The 16,828-nt window shown below is 51.7% G+C and overlaps 1 protein-coding gene across 2 annotated transcripts; it reads left to right on the forward strand.

Moving 5' to 3' along the window:
• The first annotated feature begins 215 nt into the window (after positions 1-215).
• PKDCC (protein kinase domain containing, cytoplasmic) lies at positions 216-10,249 on the forward strand. Of its 2 annotated transcripts, XM_016141951.2 has the most exons (7): positions 216-1,028; positions 5,188-5,310; positions 5,963-6,234; positions 6,867-6,946; positions 7,214-7,321; positions 8,902-9,075; positions 9,299-10,249. In XM_016141951.2, exons 1-7 carry the CDS (start codon positions 390-392, stop codon positions 9,382-9,384), a joined length of 1,482 nt encoding a protein of 493 aa, XP_015997437.2. In that variant the 5' UTR covers positions 216-389; the 3' UTR covers positions 9,385-10,249. The 2 variants fall into 2 exon arrangements, with proteins under 2 accessions (XP_015997437.2, XP_036080660.1); XM_036224767.1 differs by lacking the exon at positions 9,299-10,249 and having other exon boundaries at positions 220-1,028; positions 8,836-8,947.
• Positions 10,250-16,828: the final 6,579 nt, after the last annotated feature.

Here is a 16,828-nt window from a genome sequence, read left to right on the forward strand (position 1 = left end):
GCAGGGCCAGAGCCGCCTCCGCGCCGCTTCCCAGGCCCGGACGGCCGCGGGAGGAGGTCCCGCTGTCAGTCAGCGGGGAAGGCCGGGCCGGGCGGCCGGAGGGGGCGGCGCCGAGGACGCGCTCAGGCCGGGAGCTGAGAGGCGGAGGCGGAGGCGGAGGGGGCGGGGGCGGCTCCGGGCCTTATAAGCGGCGGGGGCAGGGCGGGAGGGAGGCAAGTGTCAGGCCGATGTGCCGCCCGCGAGGGGCCGGGGCCGGGGTCGAGGCCGCCGGGGCCATGCGCACGAGCTGGGCAGGGGGCCGGCGGGGCGCAGAGCGGAGCCGCCTCGGAGCCTGAGCCTCTCGGGGCCCGGGAGCCGCGCGGGGCCGGCCGGCGGGGGGGAGGGGAGCGATGCGGCGCCGGCGGGCGGCGGTGGCCGCGGGTTTCTGCGCCTCTTTCCTGCTGGGCTCCGTCCTCAACGTGCTCTTCGCACCGGGCTCAGAGCCTCCGCGGCCAGGCCAGTCCCCCGGGCCCTCGCCAGCCCCGGGCCCGGGCCGTCGCGGGGGCCGCGGAGAGCTGGCCCGGCAGATCCGAGCGCGCTACGAGGAGGTGCAGCGCTATTCCCGCGGGGGCCCTGGGCCCGGGGCTGGCCGGCCCGAGAGAAGGCGCCTGATGGACCTGGCTCCGGGCGGGCCGGGCCTGCAGCGCCCCCGACCCCCGCGGGCCCGGCCCCCGTCCGACGGCGTCCCCGGCTGGCCCCCGGCTCCCGGCCTGGGTTCCCCCGGCCCGGGCCCGCGCCTGGGCTGCGCCGCGCTCCGCAACGTGTCCGGCGCACAGTACGTGGGCTCCGGCTACACCAAGGCCGTGTACCGGGTCCGCCTGCCTGGCGGCGCCGCGGTGGCGCTCAAGGCGGTGGACTTCAGTGGCCACGATCTGGGCAGCTGCGTGCGGGAGTTCGGGGCGCGGAGGGGCTGCTATCGGCTGGCGGCCCACAAGCTGCTCAAGGAGATGGTGCTGCTGGAGCGTCTGCGGCACCCCAACGTGCTGCAGGTACGAGGGTGGGGGGTGTGGGGATGAGAGTGTTGGCTGGACCTGACCAGACCCGGTCACTTTGGCTGGAAGAGAACCTTTGGTCTTATAGGTAAAGAAATGGAGCCCCAGTGACTGTGCCATGTTAAGCTAGGGGCAGAACCCAGACCGTGGCTGCTTCCTACTACCCCACCCTACCTCTTACTTCTGGGTGGGCTTACCTTTACGGAGGGACTCCTGGGTTTCTCAGCTTGCACACCATATCCCTTGACGACAGAGGCCAGAACAGAGAGCCCCCAAACTCATGAGGTGGGAGTCCGTGAGGACTTAGGACCCTACTTCTGGCTATAGCTAGAGTGTTTAGCACCAGGGACAATGCCCCTAAGCCAAGATGCCGGACAGCAGCCATCCTTGAGTCAGGATCCCAACTGCAGTGATATGACCCCCTTTCTTGATGGAATCTGAACCCCACTTCTCTCAACTTCCAGTTACTTGTCTGGCTTCGAAGATAAGGGTGGGACAGCAATGTAGTTGTGAAGGGCTAGAAAGAGACCCTGGGTCTGACTTGATTCCCAGAGAATATCCCCACCCCCTACCTACCCAGAAACCAGTGGAGGGACTGGAGGGGATTGGATAGTAAGCCAGAAAATGCACAGACCTCCCCAGAAGTGATCGTGGGTTTCTCTAGGCCTTAAAGTGGGGCCTTGAACCGTTGGGGAAGCCTCAGGGTCTTAGCTCAGTGCTCAGGGGACAGGCTGAGGGCCTGAGGGTCTGAATGTCACATTATCTGAGCAAATGTGGCCAAGACACTGAAAGATTGAGAAGGCCAGATGCCCAGGTTCCTACTAAATGGGACTCTGTCTCTCCTGTTGACTGGGGGCAGAGGGGAAAGATGAGACCCCCACCTTGTCCCCTCCAGGCTAGACTGAGAGTGGGCCTCTCACAGTCCCAGCACGGCCCTAACACACCCACTTCCTCCTCTCCTCCAGCTCTCTGTCCTTGAGTCAGCTCTAGGATTAGACAAACCATTCCCCTTGCAAATGTCTGAGCAGACTGAGGAGGGAACCCCTGACTTCTTGGCCTGTGAACATAGGGTGGAGGAACCTTGCTCACACCTTCCACCTCCCAGCCCATTCAAGTTAGCCTTTCTGTACCAGCAGAACTGAAAAGAAACCCAGGAGTCCCTCCCGCCTTTCCTCGGGAGGATGGACCCCAGACCTGAATGATCATTGAAAATATGAGAGATAGGCCAAAAAGCTAGGTATAGTCCTGCTGGTTCCTGGTCTCCACAGACTGCCCCAGCCCTAGTCAGAGGCCTGTAACCAGGCTCTGGGCCCTGAACAGTTGCAGGTCAGACAGAGCCAATAGCTGTGGGTGGCTGTGCCTGTTTGCATGGCTGACACTGTGTTTGAGCTTCAGGGAGTGAGAGGCTGGATCCGTGGCTATTCTAACTGGGAAAATCTCGTTCTCTTTGCTTCCCTGGGGCTCTTGGAAATCCCCAACTTTTTGGAAACCCTGAGTGTCAGCCAGGTTCTAAGGCAGTGGAGAAGGTCTAAAGTGACTTAGCAGGACATTAAGTGTTAATTGACTCAAGACCCCCACTCCCTTTGGACAGGTTTGAGGTTTGATGTCTCTTTAGGAACTTCCCTCTCTCCCTCACACCCAAATTTCCTAACAAGCAGCCAGCTAACTGCCCCCATAGACATCACAGATTGGTCTTCCACTTTAATGTTAAGGCGCCAAAGAGAAAGATTACAAGTGAATAGTTTTCACCCATTTCCTTACTAGACCAAGACTAGTTCTGTCTAGGATTGGCTGTGTGATTTTCATCGGGTCAGAAACTAAGATTAATTGTCCTAGGGAGCCAGTATTATAAAGTGGGTAATGTCCCAGGTTCTGATTGTTGTGGGAAAGATGAAAAACTACCATTATAGGGAGGCAGGGGTCCCTTAGTGTGAGTTTAGGGACTGCTTTGGGGGTGGATCTCCCCCGTTTTTTCTCTGATTCCCAGGCCAGTGTCTTTTTGGCCTCTTCAGCAATGCCACCCCTGCTTCCAGGAAAGCCTGCAGTGGGGATTCTTGCTCAGGAGGCTTCAGTGAGGGTGTGCAGGGAAATAAAAATAATGTTGTTTTAATACCTCTTCATCATTTTAAAATTTCGAAACCGGTTGACTGTTGGCTGAACTGGGGAGGAGCCAGAGAATGTATCTTAGAGTTCCCACTCCCTCAGGCTACCGGAGGTGCCCTCCCCCTCTCCGGTAGCCCCAAAGTTGGTGCTGTGGATTCTAATAGAAAATGCCCAGGATAGCATGTTCTACTAGGCACCCTCCAGCACTTACTCTGGTCTCCAGGGTCTATCTGGGTGAGATCTCTCTATCCATCTTCTGTGACCCCTCTCAAACTCGCCCTTGATACACACACACACTTACACACTCACACACTCACTTCCTCACTTGATGGATGCCTCTGTAGCCCAGGGTCAAAGGGCACGGGAGTCTTACCTCCCCCCCAACACCTCTGTTGTCCCAGGGCCTCAGGCCTCAGATGGGGCCCCAGGCCTGCTTGGGCACAGATTCTGGCCCTACTAGAGTATATTTCTTCTCCCAAATGAACAAAAGATGAGACTGAAATGCTCAGCCTCACTCTTCCTGGGGGGGTTAATGATGTCTTTTTATTTTTTCCTGAGGGGTGTTGATTAATACCTCGTTAACAGCGCATTTAACGACCTCCGGGTGTTTAATAACCTTCAGAAGTTTCCCACAAAGGCTCAGACTCTGGGCAAGAAAATGAGAACCAGGCCCCAGGGCTGCTCCCTTTACCTTCCCCCGCCCTACCAGGGTCTGGGGCCTCCCTGGGCTGATGGGGGCTGGGGGAGAGGGAAGAAGGTGCCTGGGACTGCCCCCAGACCCCTCAAGTCACAGCTCTAGTGATCTGATGGTAGACTCTGGGTGGCGTCTTCCCTTGTACCAGCAGCACTGGGACAGCTGGCTCCAGGGACTGGGAGCTGAAAGAGCACTCTTGGAATGGAAGGGGGCATGTGAGAACCTGGAGTGTAGCTGGGAAGGGTGTGAATGGTGGCATGAAGGGTGACAATATGCAGGGACATCTAGTCCATGGGCTCGGCTCCCCTTACCTCCCCCCATCATGCAGCTCTCCCTTCACCCTACTCTGGCCTGGACAACTCGCCTTTGTGTTCCTGCCCCACAGGGTGCTGGTCGTTTTGAGCACAGCCTGACCCTAGCTCATGTGCAGTATGGTGCGAGAGGCCAGGAGAAAGGTTTTCTGTGGTTGCTGGTTTAGGTGTTAGTGACAAAATCAGGCTGAGCTTCCCAGAAGCCCCTGACCAGCTTAGCTGTACCAGGACCCTCCCCAGATCATGTGAAGTGGGCACGCCCTTGTGACCAGGCCCCCAAACAACTGACCTTCCTTGGGAGCCATCCTTACGACCACCCCCATTGATGTGTGTGGCCCTCACCCACCAGCGTGTGCAGAGAACACCCAAAGATGTGCCCCTTATCTTCTTTGTTCTTCTCAATGCTTGTTACCAAGTCCCCAGGGAGTTTGCTTATCCTCACGTAAGACCCTAGCAGAGAAAAAAAATGAAGCTTCCAGAAAGTGAAAATGATGAGAAATAGACCAGGATTGGAGCAGGGGAGGAGGTATAATTACCATTTGCTGGCTAGTCGATTAGCAAATGGTATTTTGAGAAAGAACCAGGCTACAAAATTAGAGTGACATAAATTCGAATCCTAGCTTCTGTGTTTATTAACTGTGTGACCTTGTGCAAGTAATTTAACTTCTCTGAATTGATTTTTCTCACCTGTAAATTGTAGATAGTAATGGGAGCTACTATGCTCATTTGAGGTTATTACAAGAATTGAGTTATGCATGTAGCACAATGCCTGGCTCATGGTTAACACACAGTGGCCAGACTGGCCCATTTTTACCTGAGAGGTAAGGGGCTGATATACTCAGCAGGAACTCTGTACAGGGACAGAGGGTGGGCTTCCCAGGCAATGCTGCTTTTCTCTTCTGGCGGGAGCTGAAGCAAAGGTTTAGGGATGGCCGGGGAGGGGGGGGCTAGGGCCAGGGCCAGAAGGGGGGGTGCATATGATAGCTTATTCCATTCGTGTCCCCACCCCCACCCTGTGACCTAATGACCCACCCTGGGCCTCCCCCAGCTCTATGGCTACTGCTACCAGGACAGCGATGACATCCCGGACACCCTGACCACCATCACAGAACTGGGTGCCCCTGTGGAGATGATCCAGCTGCTACAGACGTCTTGGGAGGACCGATTCCGAGTGAGCAGGGAGGGGGTCGGGCCCTGGGCTCTTCGCTGGGATGGTTCTCCCTTAGAAGGCCAGCCCTTCAGAGCAGCCCTGACTCCTCCTCAGCAGGGGGAGGGCAAGGGAGGGACAGAGCAAAGCTGACTCGGCCATCAGCCAAAGGGTTAAAAAAAGACATAGAGGACCCTGATGTTTTTTAAGCTCCTGCTACACACACACACACACACACACACACACACTCACACACACTCACACACACACCCCTCACCACACACCCACACACACACTCTCAGCCTGGCTGCAGAAAGGCTAGTGTCCTAAGACTAGAAAAGACCTTAAAGGCCATATGGACCCTCCCCCCTCTCTTTTTTGAACACTATACCACAGATGCAACTTCAGGGAGGAGATCCATTTTCCCCAGATGTTTCTGCTGTCCACTGCCCATTTATTCCATGTTACTTTCAGGGTCAGGCAAGCCAAAGGTTAACAGAAAATCACTGGTTCGCTCTATAAGACCCCTCGCCTCAACCCTTAATAAGCTCTGGGGCCTTTAAGAGAAAGGCCAGCCCTCCTGAGCTAAGTCTAAAGCTCCAAAGAAGGGAGCCCTGGAGTCCCCAGCTCCCTTCCCAGTAGAGAAGCAGTGAGCAGCTTTGTGTCTACCCCTCAGATTTGCCTGAGCCTGGGGCGCCTCCTCCACCACCTGGCCCATTCCCCACTGGGCTCCGTCACTCTGCTGGACTTCCGGCCCCGACAGTTTGTGCTGGTGGATGGGGAGCTGAAGGTGACAGATCTGGATGACGCACGTGTAGAAGAGACACCGTGTACAAGCAGCACTGACTGCATTCTCGAGTTTCCAGCCAGGAACTTCACTTTGCCGTGCTCAGCCCAGGGCTGGTGTGAGGGCATGAATGAGAAGCGCAACCTCTACAATGCTTACAGGTGACCTCCACCCCCTACTCGGGAAGGCCAGCAAGGGAGAGTGGGCCTGGGAGGGCGTGGCTGGGAGAGAGCCAACATGGGGTCCTGGAGGCCGGCCTGAGCTGAAGGCTCAGCCTTGACCAAAGGAGTAGCAGAGGCGGGGGAAGCCTTCTACCCAGTCAAGAATGGAACATTCAGGCTCCTGACGATCAGGCTAAAAATAGCCAGCTCCAAGGAGAATCTGGGTGGGGGGTGGCAGCTGGAGGCTTCTTAAAATAGTGTCAGACTCAGTCCAGGCCAGGCCAGTGACACTGGCATGCCCTGCCCTTCCCTGACCCTTCACCTTGGGAAGCTTCTCCCTGGGCACCAGCCACGGGTCTGCTCTGACACTGGTCAGTCAGCCAGGGCCTTAGCAGAGGGGAAAACAGACCTCAGATTTCAGTTTCACATGAAGTTAGTTATAGCCTTAGCATATGCCCAGACCCCACCCTGAGTCTGAGTAGACTCCATGGAAAACTCTGGGGATCTGCCTAGTGGTAGACCTGAGGGATCATTTTCCCTGGCCAGATTGGGGTTCTAGCCCAAGCTGACACAGAGAAAGGCTGTGTTCCCAAAGGCCAGACCACTGAGCCCCTGGTTTCTCTCTGCCTCAGGTTTTTCTTCACATACCTCCTGCCCCACAGCGCCCCACCCTCACTACGGCCTCTTCTGGACAGCATTGTCAACGCCACAGGTGAGCTTTCTGAGGACCATCTGCTTCCCATCACCCCACTCCGCCCCCAGCAGATGTGGGGTCAAGAATGACCCAGGACAGTGCATCATCCAGAAACCATCATTTACCAAAGTGCCATTCTGTGGCAAAGCCCCCTCTCCTCCCGCCAGAGTCCATGGGTCGTCTGGGCGCAGGCTCCAGAAGGAGAGAGGGAAAGGCAACTGGCTGTTTGCCTAGAGGAGGAGTAGGAGCCCATGGCCCCTCTCACCGCCACACTGCATCCTGCAGGAGAGCTCACCTGGGGAGTGGACGAGACCTTGGCCCAGTTGGAGAAGGTGCTGCACCTGTATCGCAGTGGGCAATATCTGCAGAACTCCACAGCAGGCAGCAGAGCAGGTGAGTAGCCCCAGCAGGTCTCAGGGACTGGGGGATAGGAAGCAGATGGGAAAGTGAGTGAGCTCCCTAACTGGGCTAAGTGGCTCATCCTCCCTCTAAGGCTCACTTGGAGTGATGCAGAGACCATCGACTGTATAGCCTTCACTTGGAGGTCTGATCTGTGGCTAAACTATGACAACTATAATTTGACCTAAAACTGGGAGTGGGCACTGACACCTCTTCTCTGGGTGACTTTAAACCCCACTATGTACTAACTGTGACCCCAAGCAACTTACACCTTGAGCCTCACTTTCCTTATCTGTGAATTGGGTTCAGTATTACCTGCCTCACGTAATTCTTATGGGGATTAAATACCAAACGAAGTGTGTGAAAGCAATTAACCCAGTTCTTATTCTGTAGCTGGAACACAGCTTTTCCTTCTCTTTTCCCTACACTTGTGGGGCTAGGAGGGTGGCTAGAAGTGGAGGGGGGCTCCACACTGAAACCAGTCAAGAAGCCCAGGGGGAGAATTCTAGGCTGTGGTGCTTCTGCTCAGGCTCCGGAGTTTAGCATCGTTGGCAGGGGCCGAGGGGTGGGCAGCCTCCTCTTTCAAGGAGCTATGGCCATTCTTAGGGGTGGGAGAGCCCTCGTTAGCCCTGTAAATAAAGTTTAACGAGGTGAACAATGGCTGGCTCTGTCCCTAAGGACGCAGTTTATGGGGCTGTAAATCACAGCCAGCCCTGGACTTTGGTCTAGTCCCTGGTAGGAGGAGGCAGGAGGGCGGGGTGACCAGAGGCCCAGGGTTTCTGCATTATCAGTCCAGAATGGGGCTCCCCAGGCACCAGGAAAGATGGGTGAGCAGGCAGTCTGCAGTTGAGCCCTTCATGATCGAGATTTTGGAGGCTCTTTCTGTGTAATGGGGAGATCTCTCAGACTCCTCCAGCCTCCTTCCCAAACTCTTAAGGTGTAGATTCCCAAAGGGAGATTTTTGAATTTATATTCATTCACATGCCTCTTAACTCCAAAAGTCCCTGACTAACCCCCATCTGAGAGATAAGCTTAACCTCTCTCCCCAAGGCCAGGAGGAAGTGGGACCAAAGGGTACTCTACCCTCTTCCTACTCTCAAGGTGTCGGCAGACCAGCAGCACCAGAAGCTGCTTAGAAAAGCCAATTCCCAGGCCCCACCCCAGACCTTCTGAATCAGAATCTGCATTTTAACAAGATTCCGTGGCGATTCATAGGCACCGTGAAGTACGAGAAGCCCTCTTTAAATGTCCAAATTGTCCTAACCTCAGCAACCAGCCTGGACAGCCAGTGGCTCTGAGCATGCATTTATCCCGCACATGTGCCTGCCATGTGTGCTGCCTGAGCCAGCTGCATGCCCTCAGATTTGGGAGACGTGTGTCTCCCAAAAACTAAATCAGCATTGTCTGTACTGAGGGGTCAGCCCAGTTTCCTCGTCTTCATCTCCGTGCTAGGGAACTGGGCTGGTTTCAGCTTTCTCAGAGGAAATGAGTCTTACGGCCCTTTTCAGAAAGCGGCCAAGACCTCACCCCTGGGCACACAGAGTTCTCAGCTGAGCTCCATCCCTGACCCATAGACTACCAGCGCCTCCCCGATAGCACCGTCCCCCAGGAAGACTACCGCTGCTGGCCATCCTACCACCACGGAGGCTGTCTCCTTTCCGTGTTTAACCTGGCTGAGGCTGTGGACGTCTGCGAAAGCCATGCCCAGTGCCGGGCCTTTGTGGTCACCAACCAGACCACCTGGACAGGTGAGCCGGTGGGAAAGGACATCCTGAGGGAGGTGACTGGACTTCCCTGGAAAAGATTGGCAGGTAGTGGCCCCCATCAGAAGGCAGAGATGATGAGAAGACAAGATGGCTGAGGTGATGAGAGACAAATATATGTGTCCCCAAGGCAGCTACATTAGGGAGAGTAGCCCTGCCTCCAGGCAGAGAAAGATCTAGACTTATTACCTCTCACCTCTGCACCCAGGTCGCCAGCTGGTTTTTTTCAAGACGGGATGGAGCCACATGGTTCCTGATCCCAACAAGACCACATATGTAAGAGCTTCTGGTTGACCTGTCTGAGGGCTCAGCTGACCAGCTGACCATCCCCACCAGCTGGACTTGCCTGTGGAGGGAGTGACTTACGCCAGCAGCACTGCGTGTCACCTGGGAACCCCTGCAGACAAGACTGACATCCCAGACAGACTGAGGTGACCAGGACAACGTGCAATAATGCCAAATGTTAAAATGTGAGTTTACCAGTCTAGGTATGGGACTGCTGGCTCCAGGGCCAGGAATCAAGGGGGGGGCTAACTGCCTCTCCAACCCTCTGGGCTGCCAGCCAGGCTCCGGCTGGCCTCCCCTTGGGGCCTCTGCCACTCACTGGGACAATTCCGTGGGCAGCCCCATCGCTGTGTTTGTAGTGTGAGAATGTAGCCAAAGCCTCGGCTGCTGCTGCTGCTGCTGTTGCTACAGGTGCCGTGGCCTAGAGGGGCTGCGTGGGGACAATCGGTCATGGAGTGTTCTCTCATCCGAGCTCTGGACAAGAGACTTGATGGGATGTTCCAGGAAGTCAGTGATTCTGTACCTGAGGAAGCCGCCTCTGGCCACCTGACCGGGGGTGCTTACCGGCCAGCCCAGGGGTTGGGACAGAGGAGCACTCCGTGGTATGAGCCAAGACATGAGGTCGAGGAGCAGGTTGCAGTTTGAGCCAGGACCTGGGGTGGGGGTGGGGCCGGGGCCTTTCTGCCTCATTTGCTTTCAGTGAAAGCCGAAAAACAGCCAAAACCAGCCTCTCCCCCTTCCTGGAGTTTGTATATCCAGAACCTTTTGTACTTCTTGTTCATTAAAATGTTTATTTTTGTAAAAAAAAAAAAAAAAAAAAAGAATTGATCAATTAATAAAATGACATCTCACGGCAAGGCCTCTTCCCAACCCGTCCTCGGTTATATCTTTGGTGTATGTTTGTGTGGGGGGCAGTGTGTCATGGGGTGGTGACCTTCGAGGGAGTGAAATTTTCATGGCACACACTGAAGTTGGCAAAATGTGTCTTCAGGCTCCTCTCCCATGGTGTTTACCCTCCTTAGCCATCCACATCCATGTCCCAACATAAGACGTGAGGGTCTCTCCTAGGAGGTCCACACTATAATGCACACTAGCTTCTTATATACAGAGTCTTTACCCAAAGGAGTGATGTCCTAATGGTGGGATGTCAGCCACCTCAGGGACCCCACACAACCTCCAGTCAGACCAGCTTTGCCTCTGTACAGGGCTGGGCCCGGCCATCACCACCACTGCCACTTTTCATATGGCAAATGGAGAGAAAGAGAGGTTTAGGTAAGAACAGCCCCTCTTCTTGGGTTTTAGGAGGGAGGGTGTAGCAGGGGAGGGCCCAAGTGTGTGAAGCCCAGGGCAAAAAGAAGATCTAAAAATCCAAGATCACACTGAGGCCAGAGAGAGCCTCAGTATGGATGCAAGTCTTCTAACCTGAAATCCCACATCTTCTCTCTTATACACCAGTCTGCTTCTAATATATTCTCAAAGTGTATAAAACTTTGAAGACTTTAAAAAGAATAACCAAACTTTAACTCAGAACCCAGTTTCCCCTCAATAGATGTGGTTGGTGTAGCTTGTCACATACAAGATGTCCTTATAGTTGTAAGTGATGGAAGAGCTGATATTAGGTCTAGGGTCCTCATCATGGACACCACCCGGACCCTCAAGATTGTGCCTCACCACCACCATGCCCAACCCACACACCCCACATCTTGCCTCTGGCTACCTGGGCTTGACGATCGTGGTGGTGGGGGCGGGATGGGTCGGAGCTTCCACAGAACGTCACACCATGACTTAGCCGAGACAGATGCTGTCCATACTCACCATCCTCAGTGGCCACCCCTTCACAGAGAACTTCAGCTTTCATCAGCCTCCAGACCTGTTTCCTCAGCAATACGTGTGACCCACCCTGTGCCCTCTGTTATTTCCCAGCTGCCAACTAGGCTGTGGGGCTCTGAGGGCTAGAAGAAATACATCACACTGGGCCCACGAAGGTACCATGGGGCCGGGGTAGGAAGATCCATGGGGTCTTTGCCATCCACAGGGAAACAAAGAACCTGGTCACTGAGGCTCTCGGGACTCAGGAAGGAGAAGGCTAAAGATTAACTAAGCACTGCTGTCTGATTTCTAGGAATTTCCAGACAAGGGGTTCACTGGCCCCCAGAGAGAGGCAGTATCTGGTCTCTGGAGGTATAATCATCATTCCAATTTCACAAACCTGAAAACTGAATCCCGGGTTCCAGCTCTAAGGGATTTAGTGAGCACTGAAATCTAGCCCTAACTGAAAAGCCTGTCCCAGAAGAGAGAATTACAGCAAGAGGAATCTAAGAGTTCACAAGCCCCCTGCTTACAAGGAGTGTGTGACAAACCAAAATGGAGATCCAAAGCACAGAAAACCTTTGCAGAAAGACTTGCTCACAGGTAGCTGAAGGAATGGTACATAGCTTCTTCCTCCGTGAGTGAACCTTACCTCAGAACCTATTTCTAGCGGCAAAAATGGCCAGGCTTAGACCTGCAGAGTAGAGAGAGGGGCATTTGCAGCTGGGAGTGGAGGGGTGATGGAGTGCCCCGAAAGGAAGGAGATAGTGAGTGAAAGCCTAAAGCAAAGTCATTCCTCCCCTCCGATGGCTGTTTACATGTAGCCACCTGTGTCCCTGGAAAACCTTCAGTTCCTGGGTACATTCTGTCCCCTTCCTGCGGAAGCCAGAACCATCTCCCTCCTCCCTAAAGTCCATGTTCTCTCTACTCCACTGCACAGCCCAGGTGTGGTTCATGAAAGAAAGACATTCACCCAACTGAAACCCCAGGGGATGGTGCCAGAGGAGGGAAGCCAGAGGGGGGCCCTTGCCAGCTCTGGGGAGGTAGGAAGCAACACAAGGGGGGCCATGTTGCCACTGGTCCCCCACGAGGCTCTGGAGGAATTTGGGCCAGTCCTGCTTTTGCTCACTGTGTGATCTGGGTTGTGACAAGTCCCTGGGCCTCCGTGTCCTCATCTGTGAATTTCACATGAATAGGATCTGCCTCACAGGAATGTTACAGGAATTGACTGGAATTACTGACATAAAGGTCTTAGCCAGTGTCAGCAAACAGTGAGTGCTTAGGAAATACTGGCTGATACTGTCATTGTTATTGTTACGAGTAAGCTGAGCCCTCAACATTCATCTACCATCTACCACCTGGCCTGGAAGAGTATCCAGGTCTGCTGGGGAGGATTGTTCCCACACTGCACCTCAGCATCTCCAACAGGGAACACTGCCACCGCCTGGAGGAGGTGGAGCCCAGCTCTCCGGGTCAGCGCCCTGGGAGTTGAGTGTGTGGCAAACAGAAGGAGGAAGAGGATTAACATGAAAGCAGAAAATGGGATTAAGAGGCCTCAGGATAATGTGCCCACCCACTCCCATTAGGACAACAGCTTTTTGCTTTCACTCTGTGGCTTCTGGTGCCTGGAGCACATAAGGCTTGCTTGCTCACTGCTCCTAGAGGCATAGCTGGAAAAAGACATGGTAGACTAAAGCGTTCAGTCTGCTAGGAAGAGGGGCCAGGCTTCCTTCACAGGCACTTTCTCATTTTATCCTCACGGCAGCAATGTGAGACAGGTGATGGCCTGAGGAGGCAAGGAGCCAGGATTTAACCCTGAAAGCCTTTGTTCCTGCTTCTCTACACATTGTCTCACACCGGAGCACAGCGTCCCCCTGGATCCAAAAGATCAACGACGGACTCAAACCTACCACTTCCCTTGGGAAAAATTCCCAGACTCACAGCCCACCTTTGACAGGAAGCCCAAAGGGCAATTGAAAGAAACCAAGTCTGCCTCTCTGGCATCAACCCGTAGGGATGAGGACATCCCCAAAGACCCCAACCTTTTTAAAGGATCTCTTTGAGGTCTGTTATGCAGGACTTTTATTTATCTTGTTCATCTCTCTGTGAATTTGTGCCAGGACTGCCCCCTTGGGTAGAGAAAGCGCTCTATCAATCCCAGCTCTCTGAAGGAGATGGAACACGATATTTTTTAAAAGTACCTCGCAAGCTGTAAAAGATGCTTGATGACCCCGTAGGGGGAAGTTTATTCTTTCACGCCATCCCATCAACCCTTTCGGCATCCTTTTTTAAGGACTACAATCCCTTATCCTCCTGCACTATCCCACCCAGCATCCCCACCTCCTCTCACTTGCCTCCTGCTGGCCTCATTCCTGTTCCAGAGATCTCTCCTGCGGTGCAGTGACAAGACCTTCCCCTTCTATCATTCAAGGGCTCAACAGGAAACGGAGAGCATAATGAGCATAAGATATATGTACAAATGTGTAGGTTCAGGGGAATCCTAAGGGATAGTGCTGTAAGCTGGAGCTAGTAGCAATAAAACTGATAGGATCTCTACTTGAAGGAAGAGAGAGGGGTCTGTTACCAGAACCCAGAAGAAGAACCCAGAAGGAGTCAAGTGACCAAAGGACACAGCCAGGCAGAGTGACCTCACAAGGTGGGAGCCAGAAGAACATACCCTTACCTCACTCTCCTCCTGCCCCTGACCTCCATCTCCTGTGAAGTTCTCCCTTGGTCAAACCTATTTTGAAGCCAGAGGGAGCGGGACGTGAGATCTGTAATTGTCAGGCCACTGAGACAGAAGAGGAAGAAGGAAAGAGAGTGAATGGGGTTTGCGGGGCAAGAGAAATACACCCTGCACACTGTCCCACCTCACATTTGAGCTTTTGTTGGGCTCGAGGAGAGGGCAAGATACTTTTTTGTGTGTGTGCAGTTCCATTCTTAAATGTTCAGCTCCTTGATCTGTTTGCATGAAGGAACATATTATGTCCACACCTTTAGGAGTCCTCTACAGCATGCATTCTCATCGGGGGCGCAATCATCCCCAAGGAGAAAAAACTTGGTTCTTCAGAGATGAAAAAAATCTCAGCGATCACAAAAGTTAATGGCCCTCCAAAGGGCCACAGTACAAAAACAGATATACAGTATATTTGTGCCATTAAAATTTCACGGGGGTAGTGACAATTAGGAGAAAAAAAAAATCCACAGGAGTACTTAGCAGGGTAGGGGGCAAGAATGAAAATTAGGTTAAGAAGCACTGGATTAAAGTGACCCATAACCCTTTCTTTGGTTGTCACTGATTCAAACCTGTCACCCTCAAAAATGCAGTTTATGTTATAATTCTCTAAAATGATATTTACGTTTAGACATACTCTCTGTGGACTTCATAACAAAAGTAAAGTATAGTTCGAATTATTTTTTGCTTAGTGCTTTATTTGACCTGCCCTTGACCATGATGAACATCTTGGGCCATTCCCAAGCCTACTGCAAATCCTGCAGCTTACAGCCTTCACTTAGTATTTCCCTACACAGAAGAGCTCAGGGTCATTGGCAAGCAAGGACTTCGATGTACTCTCAACCACTCAAGTCACAAAATATTTCTTGAGTCCTAGTCACTGTAATGAATACCAAAATATCAGACATACCCCTTGCCTTTCAGAAGCCCACAATGTCACTGGAGATGTCATGAATTGGACAAATTCGAAAAGGCAATATATAATCTGTGACCATAGGGCAATGAGGCCAATTCCTACATGTGGCTTGTGAAAGCAAAAGGCTTGTCGTTCACATCTCAAATCACTAAGGGCAAGTTAACCTGGTCCCCTAAGATCATCGGTTCCCCTCCAGGAGCCCCACTGTTAACTCTTGCCGTGCAGAGAAAGGCTTGTGTGCCCTGACTCTGTGTTCCTTATCTCTAAGCCAGTTCCCTATTGTCACTAGACATTCCCTCCATTCCCGTGGCGACTCAACAGGTTTTGGTGTGGAGGCTGTCAGAGGCTTCTTGAAAGTGTAAATAGAGTGTGTCTACGGTTTCCCCCCTTATCCATACACTTATTTGGCCCTTCAAAGAGCTCTAGTAGATTAGGGAGGCATGATTTCTCCTTACCAAAGACAAGCTGCCTTTCCACAGGAGGCGGAGTTTGCTCAAGTGCTCCATAATCCTGCCCTTAGAGGTTCTGCTGACTTGCCTGGTGTGGAAACAAAACTATGGGCCATTTCCCAGAAGCCCCTCCAGCACCCTTCAGTTCTTCAACTCAGAGGTCAATCTCAAGAAAAGGCTCTCATTTTGTCATGCTTTTCCATAATATCAATCTTCTATTTATTTAGGGTAAGATGCGCAGGCAAAATAAAAATAAAATACGCAGTATGCTTTGCTTTTCATTGCTCACAGATTCAAGTCACTGTTATTAATCTGAACTTGTACAGAAGATAATAGTGAGGTTATCTGCATCACATTTCATTTTATGACATATCACCTTGTTTACACTGCTCTCTGGGTTGTTTATAGGATATACATTACCTTTAAATGCTCTGATCTTGTTTAGTCATTTTTTCCTCCCATCAATAAAAAATTTTAAAGGCAGCCATTGTTCTAAGAAATGACAATTTTACTTAGGACACAAAGATGTTTTAATCAGGAAAGACAGTTTGTCTTGTGTCTTAGCCTCCTGTATCTTTTTGAACCAGGCTTTGATGCTACGTGGAGTTTTCTGACTCCATCGTGGAGCTATGCAGCATTTTACAGTTATTAAGAGCAAATGAGTTTCTTCTTTAAACATAGGCCTCTGCTTAGCACATTTAGTACTATTTGACTTGGGTCTCAAGATAGTGCTATTCCTGGAATGAACTTCGCATGCTGTGATTTTTTTTTTTGAATTTCCCACAATCCTATCACATATGCTAAAATGACCATTTCTTTCCTATAGCCTCTCCAACAATTTGCTGAGGTGAAGAGATTTATACAGTGTACTTTTGGGTTAGGAATTTTCAGGTTAACTCTTTAATGCACAAGTCTCATATAAACCATTTGTGCTGCTTCTGAAAAATTATTCTGAGCAAATAATTCAAAATACAGAGAGATTTAAATGCACACAGATGTTCCTTGCAACATTATTTAGAATAGCAAAAAATGGATATTACACAGCAATACGATAAAATACACATAAATTTGAGTGTTAATTGAAAAAAGCAAGATGCAAACCTGTGTACACAACTATGTAAAAATGTATGTGAAAAAAAGATTGGAAGGAAAACATACCTCGTAATTTTTCAAAAATAACAAACTGCTTAGTATTTTTTTCAATTTTCTAAACTTTTCTTGTATGTCATGACGTTGCTTGATTTTAATTTTAAAAATGGTTTTAATTTAATAATTGTTTCAATGGATTTAAAGGTAACTCAACCTTTTTACCTGAAGCAGGACCAAAACCTCTCTCCCATTTTTTATATAACCTTTATTTAAATTGGACTTTTAGAAAGTCAGCCCCACGATCCATCAAAAGCCTTTGATGGCTTAATGTGGGAGTCGAAAGCACAAATGACTATAGGAGCCATTAGGGAAGGGAGTCATGGTGCCTCCAGCTGGATAACTTATCCCTGAGTGCATAGGTATTTCAAGGGAATCAGTTTTTTGACCACTAAAAAG

Source organism: Rousettus aegyptiacus, unplaced genomic scaffold (genome assembly GCF_014176215.1).
Source record: "Rousettus aegyptiacus isolate mRouAeg1 unplaced genomic scaffold, mRouAeg1.p scaffold_m13_p_7, whole genome shotgun sequence".
NCBI lineage: Eukaryota > Metazoa > Chordata > Mammalia > Chiroptera > Pteropodidae > Rousettus > Rousettus aegyptiacus.

Coding starts and splice junctions, on each gene's coding strand:
- PKDCC (XM_016141951.2), top strand. CDS start 390: ATGCGGCGCCGGCGGGCGGCGGTGGCCGCGGGTTTCTGCGCCTCTTTC. Junction 6,947..7,213: donor CAGCATTGTCAACGCCACAG/GTGAGCTTTCTG, acceptor TGCATCCTGCAG/GAGAGCTCACCTGGGGAGTG. Junction 9,076..9,298: donor CAACCAGACCACCTGGACAG/GTGAGCCGGTGG, acceptor CTCTGCACCCAG/GTCGCCAGCTGGTTTTTTTC.